The following is a 22,200-nucleotide window of genomic DNA, read 5'->3' as shown; positions in this document are numbered from 1 at the left end:
AGATTTGTCTGAAAATTTCAGGGCAGATAGATCTTGACCTGATAATCAGTTTTACCCTCTGACAGATTTACTCTAAATGCTTTGGTTTCAGAGATATAAGCCAAAATCTACATTTTACCCCTATGTTCTATTTTTAGCCATGGCGGCCATCTTGGTTGGAAGGCGGGGTCATCGGATACATTTTTTAAACTAGATACCCTAATGATGATTGTGGCCAAGTTTGGTTAAATTTAGCCCAGTGGTTTCAGAGAAGATTTTTGTAAAAAGCTAACGACGACGGACGCCAAGTGATGAGAAAAGCTCACTTGGCCCTTCGGGCCAGGTGAGCTAAAAATGTATCTCTAAATGTTTGACTTTGATTTCATGATTTCATGATTTAGTTGTTCCAAATTAAAGCTATCTTGATAATGACATATTCAGCAGATTTGACAACACAATGTAACCACCACAGAAAAATGTACTTTCAAAGGATTATGTGACTTCAGTTTAATGGTTCAATGACTATGGGTATAATTCTGGTTAAGTTGATTCTTTAAGACATCTTTTTCATTGGGATGCTGTTCAATATTTTATGTACTTTTAGTGTTGAGCATAGTTAATAAGGGTTATTCCAGAGACATGGTGTAGTGGCCATTGAAATAAGTAATATGTTTACATCAGAGACTAGCTTATACATGTAGTACATTGTATCAAAGCATCTAAAACTTGTATGTTGTGCCATTTTGATTTGGTCATCATAAAGAAATTAGAATATCATCCTGAAAAATCTATTTATGATTCACAAACTTTATTTTATTTTAGCGTTTTATGTGAATTTTACACAGACCTAAGCTTACTACTCCCATTGCATGACAATGTTTACATAAGATAGTTTGGGCCTACCTTTTTACGTAAACTTTGATTTACCATCAAAATGGGCTTAAAAGCAAGCCGAAACCATCTTATGTAAACAATTTCTAAGTGAGTAGTAAACTGAAGTCTGCTGAAAATTGATCTAAGTATACCTAATTAATTATGGACAATGGTGAATCATTGACCAAGGAGTAAATAACTTGGTTTGAAACCAATACATGTATCTACTGCATTCTATCAAAACTATATGTGTATTAGCTGCTCTCACTTACACTTTGATTTGGTGTTAGTGAAATTTATGTCAAAGAAGTACATCATCAATATCTGATGAATTTGAAAATCAGAACAGATTGATTATTTTTGAAGGAACTATGCCTACTGAAAATATAAGTGATGCTGAATATTCAAAGATATTGGCGGGGAATATTTGCTTCTCTAGAAATCTTGTTCATATTAAGATAAAAAATATTAAGAAAAAGATAAAAGTTTAAAACAGAACCCACTGATCTACATAAACATTTTTATGGTAAAATAGGAATCAGAAAGGGCAGTTAGTGTATCTTTCTGTTTCTTTGTGATCATTTGTGTGTCATGTATGAATAAAACTTAAATGTAAGGTAAACATGAATAAGATGACAAAATAAGAATACAATAAAATTGAGAATGGAATTGGGGAATGTGTCAAAGAGACAACAACTGACTAAAGATCAGAAAACTGCTGGAGGCAGGCTTCAGCTAGCCCCTAAACAAAAATGTGTAGTACAGTGTACTAGTTCAGTAAAATTGGACGTCACACTAAACTCCGAAATATATAAATGAAATATAACAAGCATTCTGAGAGTATTGCATGGCAATACATAGTCCCCTACCGGGTAAAAATTCATTATACTGGAACAAAATGCTAACTTGTTATATAACTTGCCATGGTGTAAACAAAAAGTAAATATCATGTCAATATCTTCAAGCATGACTAAAAACAGTGTGGAAAACTGATTATATGAGTGACCATAACTCTGCACAAAATTATTAGACCGAAATAAAAATTTGAACTTGATCTGTAACTTGTCATGATAAAACTATATACCAATTATCAATCAATATCGTATAACCATGATGAAAAAAACATTAGATATGATTAATAGTTCTCTAAAATTAGATATGATGTAATACAGTGTATATCTATTTTCAAATTATAATCAAATATAATTAATAGTTCCAAATATTTTTTCTTTCATTTGTCACAAACTAATATAGATTTGTAACTTATCTATAAAATGTCAACAACTTTTATCTACACAATATAATGTATTGAAATATATACATAATAAAAATAGATTATTATCTAATTTAAGGATTTCTCTTCATATTTTTTTTTTATATATATAGCATTCGGAAAATTAGTTTATACTAAATAACTAACAAACCTGCCAAAAAATTCTTCAAATAATTGAACAAAGAATGTCTTTTAAAGAAATAGTTATCTCCCTTTGTACAGAAATATGGTTTAACACAGTACTCTAACATAAGATATGGTCCAGAGTTATGGTCCATAACTCTGGATTAAAACATCAGACCGGAACAAAATTTGAACTTGATCTATAACTTGTCATGATAAAACTATATACCAAATATCAAATCAATATCTTCAAGAACGAAGAAAAAAAGTGTGGAAAGCTGATTTGCCGGACTGACAGAAGGACAGACAGACGGACAGACAGACGGACTGAGTGCAAACCTAAAGTCGCCTTCGACTTCATCGGAAGGAGACTAATTAAAAAAACATACAAGACTAACAAAGGCCAGAGGCTCCTGACTTGGGACATGCGCAAAAATGCAGCGGTGTTAAACATGTTTAGTGAGATCTCAACCCTGCCCCTATACCTCTAGCCAATGAAGAATAAACAAACACACAGCAATACGCACAATAAAACTCAGTTTAAAAGAAGTTTGAGTCCAATGTCAAATAGGAAACAGAAGAAACTTAAGCAAAATGACAATGATACATAAATTAACAAAGGACTACTAGCAGTTACTGACATGCCAGCTCCAGACATCAATTAAACTGATTGAAAGATTATGTCTTCATCATATGAAAATCAAGCACAATCCCTCCCGTTAGGGGTTTAGTATCATACCATCATAAAATATATGAGAAGAACATAACCCGTATCATGCCAACAACTGGGTTTAGAATAAATATGTTTATTTCCGATGCAAAGACCCTATGAGTGAATCAATATTAATTCCAAAATATGCCATCTTTAATGACCTGACAACAGTACCGTAACTATATCCCTTCTGAATAAGTCTGTTTAAAGGTTTGGTTAGCTTTTGAGGTGAACGACAACATTTTTGTGCTTTGTATAGAATATTACCATAAAAGATTGGATGTGAAATACATGAACGTATAAGATGTCTGCATGTTGATTTATATTTACGAATGATGTCCTTGTACCGATGTTCACCAAAACAAACTATCCAAAGGTGACACCATGCAATCAAGTTCTTTTACTGCTGATTTTCAATATTAATTACATTTCCAAGGGGCATAACTCTTTCTAAAATATTTGAACTGCATTGACTTTCAAACTTGTCTAAGATATTGCCGATTTTCCATATCATTAAGATTTCAAAGGGACACAACTCCAAGTTAATAGTCAGTCAGCACTGATTTCAAAAGTATCCAAGATATTTGTGATGATAACCTTTACAAGAATTTCTTTAAACTTCAAGACATAAGAGCACTTACAATAATGATTTTCCAAATTAACATTTCAAAGTAATCCAAAACTAGACAAATTGATGCGCCCGCACTCCACTCTGAAGTATCTGTATTATAAAGTCAATGTAAGACTTTCTTTGAGATATTATTGTGTCTGTGAGACACAAATGATGCCCCCGCAGATGCAAAGTGTTATTTTAAAATACAATAAAATGCTCCGCTGGGGCGCAGCTTGATACGACTGCAGAGGTCGAACCCTGAACAGTTGGGGCAAGTATGGACACAACATTCAAGCTTGATACAGCACTGAATTTGGATTGTAATTAAATATTTGACACAGCATAGGTTTCTGACACAAAATGAATGTGGTCTAAGAACTTAAAAAAATTTTATTTACCTATTCAAACCATATCATTATTATTTGCTTTTATATTTTAATCAGAAATAACCAATTTAAAATGGAAAATTTTAAAGAAAAAAAAGGAAAAAAAATCTCCCCCCCAAATTTTTTGAACCTCCTTATGATTCATCACCCCCAAACTCAATCCCAGCCTTCCCTTTGTGGTATGGTACCTTGCAGTACAATTTCAGAGAGATCCATACACTTGAACACAAGTTATTGTCTGGAAACTAGAAAAATGCTTGTTTTTTGCCCTTTTTTGGCCCTTAATTCCTAAAATTAGGAGGCAATTACCCCCAAAATCAATCCCAGCATTCCCTTTGTGATATGGAACCTTGTGGTACAATGTCAGAGAGATCCATACACTAACACACAAGTTATGTCTGGAAGTTACAAAAATGCTTATTTTTGGCCCCTTTTTGGCCCCTAATTCCTTAACTGTTAGTACCATAACCCCCAAAATCAATCCCCACCTTTCTTTTGTGGTATTGAACCTTATGGTAAAATTTCATAAAGATCCATTCATTTAAACTAAAGTTAGAATGTGAAAACCAATGTGTCTTTGGACGACGACAACGCCAACGTCATACCAATATACGACCACAAAATTTTTTTGCGGTCGTATAAAAAGTTGAGCATGGCAGCACAAAGGTCTATGGATCACTGTAGGAGGAGTTATCTCGAAATTCTATGCACCTCTTATGCGAGTATATACTCCGAAACGACAAAGTTCAACTATCTCCCAAAAGAGCAAATAATAATAAAAATCAAAACCTTGTCCACATGCACACATTCAATATATGTACAAACCGCCAGCAAAGTGAAAACTTCCTATCATTCAAACTGTAGCAGAATTTTTTTGGAAACACTATGCACCTCTTTAGCAAGTAAATACTCCAAAAAATGACAAAGTTCAACTATCTCCCAAAAGAGCAAATATTAATAAAAATCAAAATCCTGATCACATGCACACCAATTTATGTACAAACAGCCAGCAAAGTGAAAACTTCATAGCATTCAAACTGTAGGAGGAGTTATGTGAAATAACTATATACCCATAATGGGATGGATGGACAGACTGACAGGGGTAAAACAATATGCCCCCCAACTTTTAGTTGCGGGGGCATAGAAATGGATGAACTCTAATTGTTTCCTGATGTAAATCTTTTGATATAAATCCTTAAATTTCAACAGAAATATTGACAGGAGAGAACTTACAATGTCCTATTCTATATTATTTATATTTCCAAAGGAACTGCCCCTTAAAATCATTGATTGGGATGCTAACCTTGACATTGTGAAAGGACAGACAGATGTGAAGGACATTAGTATTTCCATATCTCCAGCTCAAATTCAAGGCTGGGGACAATAAATGGAAATGGGGGTATACATCAACGAGACTGCAACAACCCAACGACACAAATAACCAAAAAATATCTAAAGATTAAAGATTCTTAGAAGTAATAGACAGGAGTCTATCCAATATGTCCAGATCTTAAACACCCTGAGACTAAAAAAAAAGTGTAAAAATTTAATTAAACCAATAAAAACAAGAGTGCACACGCTGAAATGTCTCGCCTTCTTTACAAACCATTGATTTTCTGTTGATAGTCCTAAATATAAAGCTTTACTACAAGTAACACATAAACTTAACATGATCCAAGAAAATGAGGTCAAGGTCAGATAAACCAAACGAGAAATACATGTACACCTTAGAATCATTCAATACACCAAACATAGTTGACCTATTGCTTATAGTTTCTAAGAAACAGTCTTAACCAAGAAAACTTAACATTGACCCATGAACCATGAAAATGAGGTCAAGGTCAGATGAACCATGCCAGACAGACATGTACACCTTACAATCAATGTATGGATTAAATCTAGTTGACCGATTGCTTACAGTATCTAAGAAACAAACTTAACCATGAAAACTTAACATTGACCAATGAACCATGAAAATGAGGTCAAGGTCAGATGATACCTGCCAGACAGACATATACACCTTACAATCCTTCCATACAACAAATATAGTTGATCTATTGCTTATAGTTGAAGAAAAACAGACCAAAACACAAAAACTTAACACTTGAGAAATGAACTGTGAAAATGAGGTCAAGGTCAAATAAAACCTGCGAGACTGACATGTACATCATAAAATATTTCCATACACCAAATATAGTTGTCCTATTGCATATAGTATTAGAAAAAAAGACCAAAACTCAAAAACTTAACTTTGACCACTGAACCATGAAAATGAGGTCAAGGTCAGATGACACCTACCAGTTGGACATGTACACCTTACAATCATTCTATATACTAAATATAGTAGACCTACTGCTTATAGTATCTGATATATGGACTTGACCACGAAAACTTAACCTTGTTCACTGATCCATGAAATGAGGTTGAGGTCAAATGAAAATTGTCTGACGGGCATGAGGATCTTGCAAGGTATGCACATACTAAATATAGTTATCCTATTACTCATAATAAGAAATAAACATTACTAAAAATGTTGACTTTTTTTTTTCAAGTAGTCACTGAACCATGAAAATGAGGTCAAGGACAATGGACATATGACAGACGGAAACTTCATATCATAAGGCATCTATATACAATGTATGAAGCATCCAGGTCTTCTAGCTTCTAAAATACAAAGCTTTTAAGAAGTTAGCTAACGCCTCCACCACTGCCGCCGGATCACTATCCCTATGTCGAGCTTTCTGCGACAAAAGTCGCAGGCTCGACAAAAACTCTGGCTTTTCAAACACATAAATGTTCTACATTTCATACAAATAGTCATAAGTCCTTTTAGAAATATATATATTATTTATTTGATAAAATAGAGTAAGAAGACCCTCGTCCAGTTTGAGTAAAATCTGATAAAATATTTTTGATGTCCTCCACTTCCTTGACATTTTTAGGAGGCTCAGTAGTTGAAGTCTTAGACATTTTTTCTTTCACATGTGATGGTATTAAATGTAGAGGATTTCGCCAAACTGTTGGCATTAAACAGGTTCCTGCTGGTCGAACCATCTGAAAAAATATATAGACAGAGCTTAGTTTCAACACATTTTAAATATAAAAAAAACAATTTAAGAAAAAAAAGTAATATCTATACTAAATGAGTGCCACTTTTCATTGGAAATATGTATGGTGTGTCCCACTGCCTGCAAAAAAAAAGAAGAAAAGAAAGAACATTTTGTATAGCACAACACTTGAATTTAGCAATTGAGTATATAATTTCAAAAGATGCAAAAATCTTCCAAGTTTTATAGTAAGTATGTTTTTTGTTAAATTCATTCTGCTGAAATGTGACTTAAAGGTAGCAGGATTAATGTGACTATTTTATAAAGTTCTAGAGATGTAGACCATACGGCTCTAATCGGACCTATTGTAAACACTACTGTTGTCTATAACCCTTCTTGTAAACACCACTGTTGTCTATAACCCCTCTTGTAAACACCACTGTTGTCTATAACCCCTCTTGTAAACACCACTGTTGTCTATAACCCCTCTTGTAAACACCACTGTTGTCTATAACCCCTCTTGTAAACACCACTGTTGTCTATAACCCCTCTTGTAAACACCACTGTTGTCTATAACCCCTCTTGTAAACACCACTGTTGTTTATAACCCCAAGGCTTACCGCTGATTCAGGTTCAGGTTTCACACCATATAGTTCTGATCTGATTTCATTGTAAACAACTTCACCATGGTCCTTTTTAATGTGTGTCATTAGGTTATGTTTGTTTGAGTAACTCCTCTCACAGCTTTCAACAGGACAGAACTTTCTCTACAAATATATAACATTAAACCTTTGGTATATGTTTCAATATGTATCTCTTTAGTCACAGTCATAGAGCTTTGTCGAATTTTTATGATGCTAACTTGCTGATTTCTATTTAAATGACAAAACTATACTGCCTCTGATTTAAAATAAAACTTGGAGGAAGAATAAATAAACTGTTAACACAGAGATATGTCTCACCTTTTTGTAATTTTGATAATGCAAATGTTGAAATTAAAATAACAATACATTTTTTTTGTACTTTAACATGTAAGTTATGCAAATATTCAAAGTCAATGAACCATGACTGAAGGTACATGGCTAAACAATCTCCATGGAAATGAGATGTGCCAATGCTAATGCTAAACTGCATACCAAATACCATTGACTTATCATAAGTCGTTCCCTTTAAAACAAACCTAAACACAAACATTAACTTTTAAACTATGTAAAAGTTTCAAAGTCAATGAACCTTGATGAGGGGATGGGGCTATGTAATCTCCATGGAAACGAGACTTGCAAATGCCAATAAATTTGCATACCAAATATTATTTACTTAATATTAGCGGTTCATCTTAAACTGATCTAATCACAAACTAATGCATGTAAACTTAGCAAAAGTTTCAAAGTCAATAGAACATGACTAAGGGGGCGGAGCCAAATAATCTCCATGGAAATGAGATATACCAATGCTTATACAACTGCATACCAAATATCACTAGTGGTTCCCCATAAACTGACCTAATCACAAACTAATACATGCAAACTAAGCAAAAGTTTCAAAGTCAATAGACCATGACTGAGGAGGCGGAGCCAAATATTCTCTATGGAAATGAGATATGCTAATGCTTATACAACTGCTTACCAAATATCATTGACCTACCACTAGTGGTTCCCCAAAAACTGACCTAATCACAAATACATGAAAATTAAGCAAAAGTTTCAAAGTCAATAGACCATGACTGAGGGGGCAGGGCCAAATAATCTCCATGGCAATGAGATGTGCCAATGCTAATACAACTGCACTCTAAATATCATTAACCTACTACTAGTGGTTCACCATAAACTAGACCTAATCACAAACTAATACATTGTTGCCACTCTTTGCTTGTATCTGTTAATTTTTTTTCAAAATTTGTATAGACTTGTGGAAGCTTGATATTTTTGAGCTATAAACATTTCTGTGTTATGACCATGACCTTTAAATATTTTGTTTTTGTTTTTTTGTGTTGTTGGGTTTAATTGATTTTCCTAACTACTTACATGACTTACTTATGTAAGCTATGAAAAGGTTACTGTTATTGTCAAGGTATGTAGACAGGTTTCAGATATATATAGCTTTTTAGATGTATGATTGAATCCTCAAGATGGTTGATGAGCACTTATTTAGAAAGAAAGGTTATTTCAGGAAAAGTGAAAAGTGATTTTCACACTGTGATAAAAGTAACTTACTTCTTCGTATAGCTGATCATCATGTTTCCTTGCTATATGATGTTCAAGAGTCACAGAACTGGCAAATCGCTTTGTACATCCAGGCTCTGGGCAAAACAAGTCATTCTGCAACATAATACATAATACATACAGTGTTTACATTGATCAAAATATCCAGGCAAGCTCTGCATCAGGATCTACACTATATATATACATGATAGAGATTATAAATGTCAAATTGTTTATCAAAAGACCAAAAAGTTTTTGTAAAAGAAACCTATAAAAGTCAAATACTGAAAGAATTCTCCTTATATAAAAACAAGAGCTGTCTTACTCTCAAGTATAGTTTTACTTATTAAAGGCCTTGCTGCAATTTTCAGATTACATAAAGCAATGTAAACACTGTTCATTTGACCCTTTCCTGTTTTTCATGTGATAAATCTCATGTTAATGAAAAAAAGGTGATTTGGGATATATGTTAATGAGACAGCAACCCAAACAACAGAATAAAGCCTAAAAACCATGATTACCAAATGATCCAATGATTTACTATTTCATTGTATGTATCTTACGTCTGTAAAATCCAAATCATCAAAATCTGTGTCTTCATCATCATCTTCAGATATTGACACTGAATCATCCGAATCCATTATCCAATCAAGATCCACAAATTCCAATACATTATTATCACTTTTTCTCTTCTTTAACTCTCCATTTGGCCTAAATGAGTTTGATTTTCTTTTTCTTGAACATTCTATTCTTTTATGAGGATTATCATGAAAATATTTATTCATCTCAAACAATTTTTTACAAATTTCTACAATTCTTTTCAACCTTCTAGGCTTCATATCTAATTTTAAGCAGCCATTCATTAGTTGATCAAAATTACGTGCATCTAATTTCTGCATAGAATAAAGGTAATTTGCATAATTTGTTTTATGTCCTGATTTTAGTTCCTGACAAACATAATCCACATCGCTGTCATCTAATTTAAAAACTTTAATTTTACAATCCTTAATTTCATGTCCCTCTACCACCCATTTTTCTTTTTCATGTTTTAAATCAGATCCATTTTCATTTACAGTGCCTTCCTCATTTACCAAACTTTCACCATGTGACAAATGTTTTTGGAATGATTCAGATTTTATATTATCACAGACATTCTGCATAGAATTTAATTCAATCACAGAATTTGTTTCTTTTTTAACTTTGGAACTTGAAAGATTAGTTTTCTTCGGAAATTTCCATTCACAAAATTTCTTTTTCTGTTGAAAAGGTTGAGATTTTTTCTTGGTATGATCAATTTTGTGATTACTTTTATCAACCTGTTTTCTTTTGCTGTCCAGAAATTTCCTATTTTGACAATCAGTTTTGTCAGACAATTTCCAATTTTTCTCTTTAAATTTGATTGAAGAATCCTTTTTTGTTTTAAAATCAGAAGGAGACTGTACACTGTACTCTTCATGAGTATAATCATCAGTATCGTCAGAATCATCTAACATTTCATCTTTTTTTAGTTTTTTATGATTAGTATACAGGTCATGTGACATGACGTCATCATCATTATCAATTTGTATCACTTCGTCATGTGACTTGAGTGTTTTGGTACTTTTGTTTTTCCCATTATTAAGATTTGAGTTATGAAGTGACATTCTACTTTCATTATATGACTTTCTAATATTGTCACCGATATCTAAATCTGTTTTGTCATTGGAGTGTCTTTTCCTTTTATGTAGGTGTACAGGATTGTCATTGGAATGTCCTTTTATATTATGCATGTCTTCGAGATTCTCACCGGTATCTATAACAATTATATCATCCTTATATACATTTCTGCTATGAGAGTTTTTGTGATTGTGATCTACATCTATTTCTATTATATCGTGATGTACATTTTTACTGATATCATTTTCACTTTGACTTCTGTTGAGTTTGACCTTGCTAGTACTACCAATATCTAGTTCTATAATATCATCATCATCATCTGTATCATCAATTTGATTTTTTAAATGACTTTTTTGTGTTTCATCTAACAACAACCTTTGAGACTGATTTCTTCCACTTTTGTCCACTTTAATTGCAATAACATCTCCATATGAATAACGGCCAGTGATTTTGCTTTTTTTGTTGGTTTTAATTCCTTCAATATTAAGCAATGAACCATAAGGCTTTTTACTGAACGTTTCTTTCTTTTCCTCTTTAGCACTATTCTGTTCACTACTACTTGAGCATTTGGAAGAGAATTTGTTTTGTTTATCATTTATTTTTTGCTTTTTCTCTCTTTGTTTAACGGATTTGTCACCCGGAGGTACACTCAAACTCCTTTTGAAGGCACTACCACCACTACTAGGAATGTTTAAACATTTTTGAGACTTGGAATCTTCAATAAAACATTTTTGAGACTTGGAATCTTTGTTTAAACTCTTTTGAGACTTTGGATCTTTTTTTATACTGGTAGATCCCCCTTCCAGTGTATCACAGATAACATCAGAGGACTTCTGAACCTTACTATATGTATCTTCTACTACATTCAAACCACTGTCAATGAAATTTTCTGAGATTTCAGATAAGAAGTCACTTGTTACCAAATGTGAATCTGGTATTGAAATACAACTCCCTATTTCCTCTTCTTTCCAAGTATGAACTTTATTTTCCTCGGTTTGGGATGGTTTTTTCATGTTTTTACTACCTCCCTTCTTCGAAGACTTTGATGACCTAATTTTATCTGATTTAGTTTTACCACTATTGACTTTTTCCTGTTTCACATTTTCAGTCAGAACCATTTCTTCATTAATAGGTTCTGGCTTCATACTTCTGTTAACTGTTTGATCATCTGTGGAAATGTTTAAACTTCTTTTTATAGAATCATCACCAAATTCTTCCCAATAACTTTCAACTTTTATGACATTTTTCCTGTCTATATCTTCTTCAGCTGGTTCTGCTGAACTGTTCAACTCACTTGGAAATGCATCACAACTTAAAACAGCATAATTATCTTGATCATTTTCATCATGGTAAATTATCTCCCCTTCTGGACTGTCTAAATTATCTTCCACAGTTTCAGGACAGGCTGGAGAATAGTTAGGATTAGGTTTACCATACAAAAAAACCAAATCTCCAATGTCAGCTTCCACATCTTTTGGTTTAATATTTTCAGAAATAGATTTTTGTAATTCATTTTTTGTTGGTTTAATCTTTTTTAATATAGGTATATCAATTTCAGAATCCATTGATTTTTCACCATTGTCTTCCTTGATTTCTGATCGGGTTTCAACATCATCAATAAAAATACAACAACCGAAATGAAAATCATGAAATAAAACCCCACTATTCAACATTCTGCTTTTAACATTGTTGATATCAACAATAAAATCTCCATACGCACTTTTGATCTCCCGACATACGTAAGAGACATCACACTGTTTCTCATCTTTACACAATTTGCCATATTTTAGTACGTCAAAATCTCTTGGAGCATCATAGTATGCACAGTTTTCACAAAACGATACAAAGTAATCACCAGAAGAGACAATTATTCGTGTGACCTCGTAAACTTCCACAAAGAAGTTCCTGATTTCCTGAAAACAATTTTCATGGATGCGTTCATTTTTGTGCATCCCTTGCTTGTTCCCTAACTTGTCGTTTGGTGAGCTCTTTATAATCCATAAAGCACCATATCCATCCTACAAAAAAAATCAATTCTAATTACAACTTACATAAAATAGTAGCTATTTATTGGTTAATATATCCCTCCTATCTGACAGAAAATGAAGTGCTATTTTTTAAAAGAATCTTGTAATAGTTGAAGATATCAAAGGAATATTCTAACTCATAAGATGAAGACACACTGACATTGCCACGGCAAAAAAACAATATACGACAAAAAGACAATGATCAGTCTACAAACAACATACAAAACTAAAGACTGAGCTCATGTAAGTACAAAATCAGTGTTACTGTGAAAGTACTTTTATTTGTGGGGTGCCAATTTTCGTGGTTTTCATGTATGGCTTTATCCATGAATTTAAGTGTCCAACGAAATATAATAACTGTTGTCCAAATCAAGACATGGAAAGATCCCCATGTAGGTTTGACTATATGGATACGGGCATATAATCTAAAGAATACATCGAATATCAGCAAACACACAATGAACTATATATATATTACTTCAGACAGGATTTTACCCATTTAATCTTTAAAACAAACCAAAACTGTAAGACTTTAAACCTTTTAATTCTCATATGTAAAAAAAAAAAAAAGTTTCAGATTGGACTCACTTTTTCAGTTCATAAGAATTAATTCTACAACTCAAAGTAAACTTGTAGCATTTTTTATGTAACCGTTAAGTGACATGTTTATGGCCCAATTAACACCTTTGACTTCTGATTACACATGTGCAACAATTAAAATGATTACTTTGCAATTTCTTTCAATCAAGACAATTTGTAGGCATAGATGAATCAGCTTATTTCTGAAAGCCATTATTTTATTAAAAATTTGATGAATGTTGTCAGTAATGATAGACAAACAAGTAAATGAAAATGAACACCTTATTTTGCGATGTCCCACAAATCATTATAAAACAACATATGATTTTTTTCAAGAATCTTCATTTCTTATGGCTTCAAATTCTTCACTGGATTATTTTCAGAAAACTAAAATCCACGAATTAAAGAACCAACGAACATGAAATTTTTGCTCAAACCACAAAAATTGATGCCCACAAATTAAAGAACTTTCACAGTAAGTTTCATTCTGTGATGTTGTAAGATGCATGCATGTGTGTATATATACTGAATTGACCTAAAATTTTTTTTTAAATTTTGCCTATCAAGTTTAAGAGATTTGGAGAATGAAAATGAGGTTAAAAACATATCTCAGATTGACATATAATCCATAGGGCAATACACATCCAACTATAGTGGTTTTCTGTCATGCCTCACTGCTTTTCTGTGAAAATGTGGTTACAGCCATATATGAAAAATATCAAAAAGCCAACAAATTCATATTACAACACATTTCTTATTTTTTTGCTACTGAGGAATTTCCCTACTCCAGAAAACTTTATCTGACCACAAAATATATTAAGGAAAGGATTTCCTAAACCATGGAAGTCAATATAATACTTCCATGCCTAAACTACTACTGGACACCAATCAATCATATTGAAGTTTTTTTCTTTGGTTTCAACTGAATAATTTCAGCAATCGATGATTTGGTTTGTCCAAATAATATATAATCTGATCAATTAAAGGTTTTTCAACAAAAATCAAAAGGTCCAAGTAGTTAACGTATGAACATAGGTCCATTATTGGAGAGTAAAACTGACTACATGTACTATGAATGTCTGCATGGAAACTACATACACATATGATAAAGTCATTATATACAAGCCCTAAATATGAGTAATCTACTACCTAACCATTTTTTAAAACTGTTTCTTTCAAATGAGGCAAGATTTATTTGGTTGTTTACTACTGAAAATTTGTCTGTCCTAAAATATTTTATGAAATTATATAATTAAATGTCTAGATGTTAGCCGAAATGTGAATTAATGTAGTATTACATAATAATGTTGTTTATTGTAATTGGTCATGTCTGGAAAAAAATGAACATGATTAATTTTGAGATAAAGAAATATATGTAGGTTTAATTATATAAACATTTAATATTTCATTTCAATGTGAAAATGTGTTACGAAATCATAGTGATGTTTGTGTATGTGAATGTCATGCTGCTGATTAAAGGCCCTTTATTCAGCTGGAACAATATATATATATATATATATATATATAAAAATAATCACCATTAAATGAGATGTTATTGCAAATTTAATATGTACCAAAAATATGACCATAGTCACCTAGTTAAATTTGACATATGTTTAATGGTCCATATCAAGACTGATTTAAAAAGTCTTCCATTTCCTTATGTTAAATCAAGTACCAGGTTCTGTGAAGTATATCAATCATCAACTGTTAGTATAGTCGGTAAAATAGTGAAAGTTAAATAAGTACTGTAAGTTCAAATAATTTTGTGTGCACTTATTATTAAAAATGTTTAACAATTAACAAAAATGCAAAATAAGTTATCGGGATTTCAGAAAATGCTGTATACAAATAACGCTATCAAAATTAAAATGCAATTTTTTGTATTATTATTGTGAAATCCATTCCAAAACAACAAACAATAAACTGCTTCGCCGAGCGCAGCTGGATACGACTGCAGAGGACCAACCCTGAACAGTTGGGGCAAAAATAGACACAATATTCAAGCTTGATACAGGTCTGAATTTGGATTGTAATTAAATACTTGACACATTATAGGTTTCTGACACAGAATAAATGTAGTCAAAGAACTTGAAATTGGTTATATGATTTGAATTTATATTCAGTTGAAGATTTCTTGCTGTTGTGCAATACATTGTGCTGTTGCCCAATACTTAGTAAATCTGTTTTCAGACTATACACAAAGAATTAGCAAAATAAATTGTGACCCCAATTTTTCTTTGGAAAATTGACAATTTCTTAAATCTTGAGGGAAAAAAAATTGACACCCACATTCAAATACCAAAAATATGACCATAGTCAACTAGTTAAATTTGACATATGTTTAATGGTCCATATCAAGACTGATTTAAAAAGTCTTCAATTTCCTTATGTTAAATCAAGTACCAGGTTCTGTGAAGTATATCAATCATCAACCGTCAATACAGTAGGTAAAATAGTGAAAGTTAAATAAGTACTGTAAGTTCAAATAATTTTGTGTGCACTTATTATTAAAAATGTTGAACAATTAACAAAAATGCAAAATAAGTTATCAGGATTTCAGAAAATGCTGTATAAAAATTAAAATCGATTTTTTGTATTATTATTGTGAAATTCATTCCAAAACAACAAACAATAAACTGCTTCGCCGAGCGCAGCTGGATACGACTGCAGAGGACCAACCCTGAACAGTTGGGGCAAAAATGGACACAATATTCAAGCTTAATACAGGTCTGGATTTGGATTGTAATTAAATACTTGACACATTATAGGTTTCTGACACAGAATAAATGTAGTCAAAGAACTTGAAATTGGTTATATGATTTGAATTTATATTCAGTTGAAGATTTCTTGATGTTGTGCAATACATTGTGCTGTTGCCCAATACTTAGTAAATCTGTTTTCAGACTATATACAAAGAATTAGCAAAATAAATTGTGACCCCAATTTTTCTTTGGAAAATTGACAATTTCTTAAATCTTGAGGGAAAAAAAAATTGACACCCACATTCAAATACCAAAAATATGACCATAGTCAACTAGTTAAATTTGACATATGTTTAATGGTCCATATCAAGACTGATTTAAAAAGTCTTCAATTTCTTTATGTCAAATCAAGTACCAGGTTCTGTGAAGTACAGTAAAATTGATATTATTTAATTTTCAGGCAAATGGTAGGGCAGAAATACAGGTTTCCCATTTTCTTGACTAGTTACACAATTTTCACAATAATAAAACCATAGCAAAAGTTTCTGAATTTACAGTTTAAACTAGATGTGTCAGACAGATGTATAGTAGACTCACATACTATGTGAAGGCATTTAGAAAACAAGGGTAAAACTTGATGCCCTTTCCGCTACGGTGGGGTCATAAAAAGTCTGTATAACTGTTTGTTGCAGAATGACGGAATGGCGAATGGTAAAACTATATGGCCCTGACTTAAGTTGACAGGGCTATAAAAAGCAAATGTGGAAACAAATATGTGTGAGTTTTCTAGAATATCAATCAGTTAAACCAAAGAAACCACTGAAGGACAACAAGGGCAGACCTACATTAATCTATTGTACCACCATAAGAGACAGATGGACAGACAATGGTAAACTTAATGCCCCCCATTACACAACAAAAGTGGTATAGAAATGAAATACAGTGTACGACATGTTAAAATACCTCTCTTTTTATACTGTGATCTATATGAAATTCTCTAACATGCTGTTTTCTAGACTCCTGGCTGGAGAATAGTCTTTCACAATGCCTGTACTGACATTTTTTATAGTCAAATACTAGTTGTCTCTTTGTGTGATGTTCAGACACATGGTTTCTCAGAAGTCTGGCACATGTATATGTTTCAGTACAGTTTCCAAATTTACATGGATAAAGCTGTAAATATAATTGGTGATTATTAAAATGAATTTATCATGCCAGGAGTTAATATTTCATTGATTACATTATTATGAAAGAACAAAAATAGGGACGCTTAAAAAATCTGGCCTTTTCTCTGACCATGAAATTTGATATGCACATCAGCTCAAGAATAATTGGATCAATTTCCCATCAACTTTACACTGCTGTTGGTATTGGTGAATGCAGGCTTGCTTCTGATTTGGAAAATGTCTGATTTTGTCTTTGAAACCTGAAGACGCCATGTCTGGTGGGTAATTTACAATTATTGATTATTTGTGTTTGAGAGTTATGGGACTTTTAATAGATATATTAATTTAATTTTTAGCATGTCACTCAATAGCTCTAGAATGCTTGGATCAAAAGTTTACAAACTTTACACTGTTGATGGGATTGGTGAATGAAGGCTTGCTTCTGATTTTGAAAATTTTCTGGTTTGCTGTTCTAGAGTTATGGGACTTTTAACAGTCATATTAAAGGCAATATCTATACATTTCTTAGCACGTCTTTCAAAAGCTCTATTATGTTTGGATCAAATTTTTTACAAACTTTACACTGTTGTGGGAATTGGTGATTATATAGGCTTGAATCTGATTTTAAATTTTCTTGTTTGGCAATCCAGAGTTATGGGACTTTTAAGTCATATTTAAGGCTACGCATATCCTAATACAAGTTTTCCTACTGAGTAATTTAACTAACTTCTGATTAGATGCCTTCTCAATTTTCTATTTTATCTCCCAGCAATTTCAGTGAACTTTGAAATTTGGGTAAAGCCTTCATTTGGCATATAAACAAAAAGTTCACATCAATATGAACATATTTACAAAGTTTTCAGTTGATTTAACCACAACTTCATCGTAAACTACCTTAACAAAAATTTATTAACCTGATACAGGACGGACAAACAGACAGATGGACACACTGAACAGAAAACACTATACCCCCTACTATTGTAGGCAGGGCAAAAAATTTACCTTAAATCTGATGGTTAATGTCCCATAACTCTGGATTGACAATTCAGAAAATTGTCAAAATCTTTCAAGATTCTTTTATATCTATTCTGACGCTACTTCACAATCGTATCACCCTTAACTGAAAGCAGTGTTTATGACAACACCACAGTACAATACATGTTGAAACCTACCTTTTCCTGTACAACTGGAATGCAATAGTAATTGAAGTCTTCAGTGTGACATGTGAACTGGAAATATGGTCCGGTCAGGTTAGGAAGAGGATGGTGTACCAGTATGGCGTGCCTAGCTAATGTTTGACCATTTGGAAAAGTAGCTGTGGTCATCTTCTCTCTCAAACAGGTGTTACAAACAAACAAAATACTTATATTCTGAAAAATAAACAAAAATATATATTTGATAAATCTGCATCATACAATTTTAAATACTTCTGGCAAGGTAATATTGTTTACCGTGCCCGGAAATTTAGAAACGATCCTGGTAAACTTATCGATCCTTTAAATAAACTTATTCTAAAAGGTTACCAATTCAACACTGTAATTAGATCATTAAATTAAAAGCAAACTAAATATTATTGCTATATACATATACACATTCATGGATCTACATTCTATCGATACCTGTATCTTGGCATTGCACAAGGTCATGTTTTTCTCTGACTGTTTATGACGTCTTTACACTAAATCCATTGGATGTTGGATGTGTACGGATTGATAATTTTGTCTTAGATGCATGATTTTTTTTATTAGTTGTTAGTGGCTTTGAACTAGCTGTCAGTAACTGCGAGTACTCTCAGATCTGTACTTTGTACTTAGTGTTTGATGTACAAGTAACCGGCCACGTCCACTTGTATTTGTAGTATTTGTATTTTTATCCATCTGATGAGTTAAGCCTCTTTCAACTGATTTTTATAGTTTGTTCTTATGTTGTACTTTTACACCACTGTCCCAGGTTAGGGGGAGGGTTGGGATCCCGCTAACATGTTTAACATTTTGTATGTATGTGCCTGTCCCAAATCAGGAGCCTGTAAATCAGTGCTTGTTATTTGTTCATTGTTTTGTACATAAATTAGGCCATTAGTTTTCTCGTTTGAATTGTTTTACATTGTCATTTCGGGGCCTTTTATAGCTGACTGTGGGGTATGGGCTTTGCTCATTGTTGAAGGCTGTACAGTGACCTATAGTTGTTAATTTCTGTGTCATTTGGTCTCTTGTGGAGAGTTGTCTCATTGGCAATCATACCACATCTTCTTTTTTATAAATACAATTCAATCAAAGCCTTCTAAGGACATCAGTTACTATTCAGAAATTATTACTATGCTTTTATTATTGCCAAACTTGCAACCTTGGGTATATGTTTCCCAAAATAAAAACTAGCATTCTAAATTTTGAAAGCATTATTCGTATGCAGCAAGGTTTTAAGGGTCCACTCAGGGACCTAGGTAAAATCCATCTGAGATCATCAAGGTGGCAACTTTTCAAAATCAGGACTGTTATTCCTATATTATAATATAATGATCTGGAGTATTCTACAGATTACTGATTATTTTCAGTTATACATTAAAAGATTTAGAATGCAATTCTTAAAATAAAAAAAAATAATGGCTTTAAAGAGACAGGTTTTATTGTTTTAAGAAATTATTACCTTAGTAATATGAGTTAATTACTGGTGAATATTGTATTGAGTAAAGCATACTGGTTTTATATGTTATATCTAAACTTCTTCATGGGTCATGGATGTTTGTTACTTTGACAGTCTAATTGTTAAAATGTTATTTTTGTTGTTGGAAACATTCAATTGTATCAAGTTATCAAATAGATCATTAATTTCTTGCAAGTTCTTCTTAACTTTTAATTCAAAGACTCCAAACAGTAATATTATAGTTGACATTTCCTAATGGTAAAATGGAGAGCATTTATAAAATAATTATCTATTTTAAAATGCAAAATAACTAGCCTCCACTACTTCTTAAACTTGTAGAACAATTAGTTTAAATATATCTAAGATCAGGTTTCTGCATGGTGGCTGATGCTTATAAGAAAATCCTTCTAACCGAGTTATAAACACTCCAGTTATAAAAAAAATCCATAGAAATATGTAATTCCCTAAACAACAAACTTAAGAAATTAGACTAGGATGACTAATTTAATCTAATGTAAAGCAAAGGTAAATAGTTAAGATTCTTCTTATTTTCACAAAACTGAATTTTTTTCTGTATCAAGCAGCACTTTTTGTACTTGATGAATAGCTGATCATTTTGACTTATTTTCAAACAATAAAAAGACAACAACATCCTGGTTATGGCAAGGGAATAATTTATTATTGTCCTGAAGACGCCACTCTTAGTAGTGAACCATGTCAACACAATAAATAATGTCCTTGCCATAACCAGGATGCTGTTGTCTTTTAACAGTTTGGATTAATGAGGTTTTAAGACAACCGCAGCATACTTCAGTATCCATCTTGATTACTTTACCAGCCTAAACCGCCAGAAGGTATTGGTCCACTTGAATCATTCAAAATCTAAATTCAAGTCCATTTACAGAAGTTAAGGTAGCTGGGGTGTCTCAATGTTCCATGATAGAATTTTTTTAAACTTCTGTAAAAGACTTCTGGGTCAAATTACTTCCAAATTTCATTCATAACTTTTTTTAAAATATATGATCGGCACAGATTTTCTAATTTGTCCGAGACATTGCTGATATAAATTTGATAAAAATCTGGCAAGAATTGTACACATAAGAATAACAATGCAATTTTCCATATAATTAATATTTCCAAGGGCCATTACTCTATTAAAAATTCGTAAAGGTTCCGCGGAACCCAGTGTCTCGCCTACTTTTGCTGTTAATCGCAGGCTCAACAAAAATGAGGAAAAAAATTAATAAAAATATTCCTCTCTATACTATCTTTTGATTGTAAGTAGCTTCTGTCCAAGTTTGGTAAAAATCCAGGATAGTTTATGAATCTAATAAATGTTTTAAAAACTTAAACTGCAGACTGTATGTAATGTTAACTGGAAGAAAAACTAAGTCCATTTATAAGTAAAATACGGAAAAAATGGAACAAAATTTTAACTTCTAGATACTAGCTTTTAATCATAAACAAGCTTCTGTCCAAGTTTGGTACAAATCCAAGATAGTTTAAGAAAGTTGTTAAAATTTCAAAAACTTTAACCATAGAGTGAATGTAATGTTAACTGGCAGAAAAACTAAGTCCATTTATAAGTAAAATACTGAAAAAAACGATTTTTTTTTTTACAAAATTTACTTCTGGATACTATCTTATGATCATAAACAAGCTTCTTTCCAAGTTTGGAAGAAATCCAGGACAGTTTAAGAAAGTTATTAAAATTTCAAAAACTTTAACCACAGAGTGAATGTAATATTAACTGGCAGAAAAACTAAGTCCATTTATAAGTAAAATACGGAAAAAATGGAATTTTTTTTTTTACAAAATTTACTTTTGGATATTATCTTATGATCATAAACAAGCTTCTGTCCAAGTTTGGTAGAAATCCAGGATAGTTTAAGAAAGTTATTAAAATTTCAAAAACTTTAACCACAGAGTGAATATTTGTGGACGCCGCCGACGACAACGACGACGACGACGACGCCGACGCCGACGGAATGTAGGATCGCTATGTCTCGCTTTTTCGACAAAAGTCGAAGGCTCGACAAAAATATTTGATTGGCACTGATTTTTAAACTTGTCCGAGAAATTGCATATATAAACCCATGATATTATAAAAATCTGGCAAGAATTGTACATGTGAAAGCACTAACAAGCCCGGACGGACGGATCCATGGTATTTCTATGTCCCCCACAACGTGTTGCGGGGGGAGCAATACAAGATAGGGG

The 22,200-nt window shown here is 32.3% G+C and overlaps 1 protein-coding gene and 1 long non-coding RNA gene across 16 annotated transcripts in view; both read right to left on the bottom strand.

The window, feature by feature from the left end:
• Positions 1 to 6,290: 6,290 nt before the first annotated feature.
• Positions 6,291 to 22,200, bottom strand: part of LOC127701593 (uncharacterized) — a 50,228-nt gene continuing 34,318 nt past the window's right edge. The window contains exon 3 of the long non-coding RNA XR_007982115.1: positions 6,291 to 6,308. This is a non-coding gene — a long non-coding RNA (uncharacterized LOC127701593). The remainder of the gene's footprint in view (positions 6,309 to 22,200) is intronic.
• Positions 6,787 to 22,200, bottom strand: part of LOC127701543 (uncharacterized) — a 70,604-nt gene continuing 55,190 nt past the window's right edge. For all 15 annotated transcript variants that reach the window (XM_052205438.1, XM_052205446.1, XM_052205449.1 and 12 more), the window contains 6 exons: positions 18,513 to 18,710; positions 17,138 to 17,347; positions 9,771 to 12,881; positions 9,220 to 9,324; positions 7,627 to 7,773; positions 6,787 to 7,013 (listed from right to left, as the gene is read on the bottom strand). In XM_052205438.1, the coding sequence (XP_052061398.1) occupies positions 6,804 to 7,013; positions 7,627 to 7,773; positions 9,220 to 9,324; positions 9,771 to 12,881; positions 17,138 to 17,347; positions 18,513 to 18,710 (3,981 nt within the window). In that variant the 3' untranslated portion in view covers positions 6,787 to 6,803. The remainder of the gene's footprint in view (positions 7,014 to 7,626; positions 7,774 to 9,219; positions 9,325 to 9,770; positions 12,882 to 17,137; positions 17,348 to 18,512; positions 18,711 to 22,200) is intronic.

Source organism: Mytilus californianus, unplaced genomic scaffold, assembly GCF_021869535.1.
Source record: "Mytilus californianus isolate M0D057914Y unplaced genomic scaffold, xbMytCali1.0.p SCAF_5, whole genome shotgun sequence".
Classification (NCBI taxonomy): Eukaryota; Metazoa; Mollusca; class Bivalvia; order Mytilida; family Mytilidae; genus Mytilus; species Mytilus californianus.
Note: the sequence above shows the minus strand (reverse complement) of the source record. Positions and strands in the feature narration are given on the sequence as shown.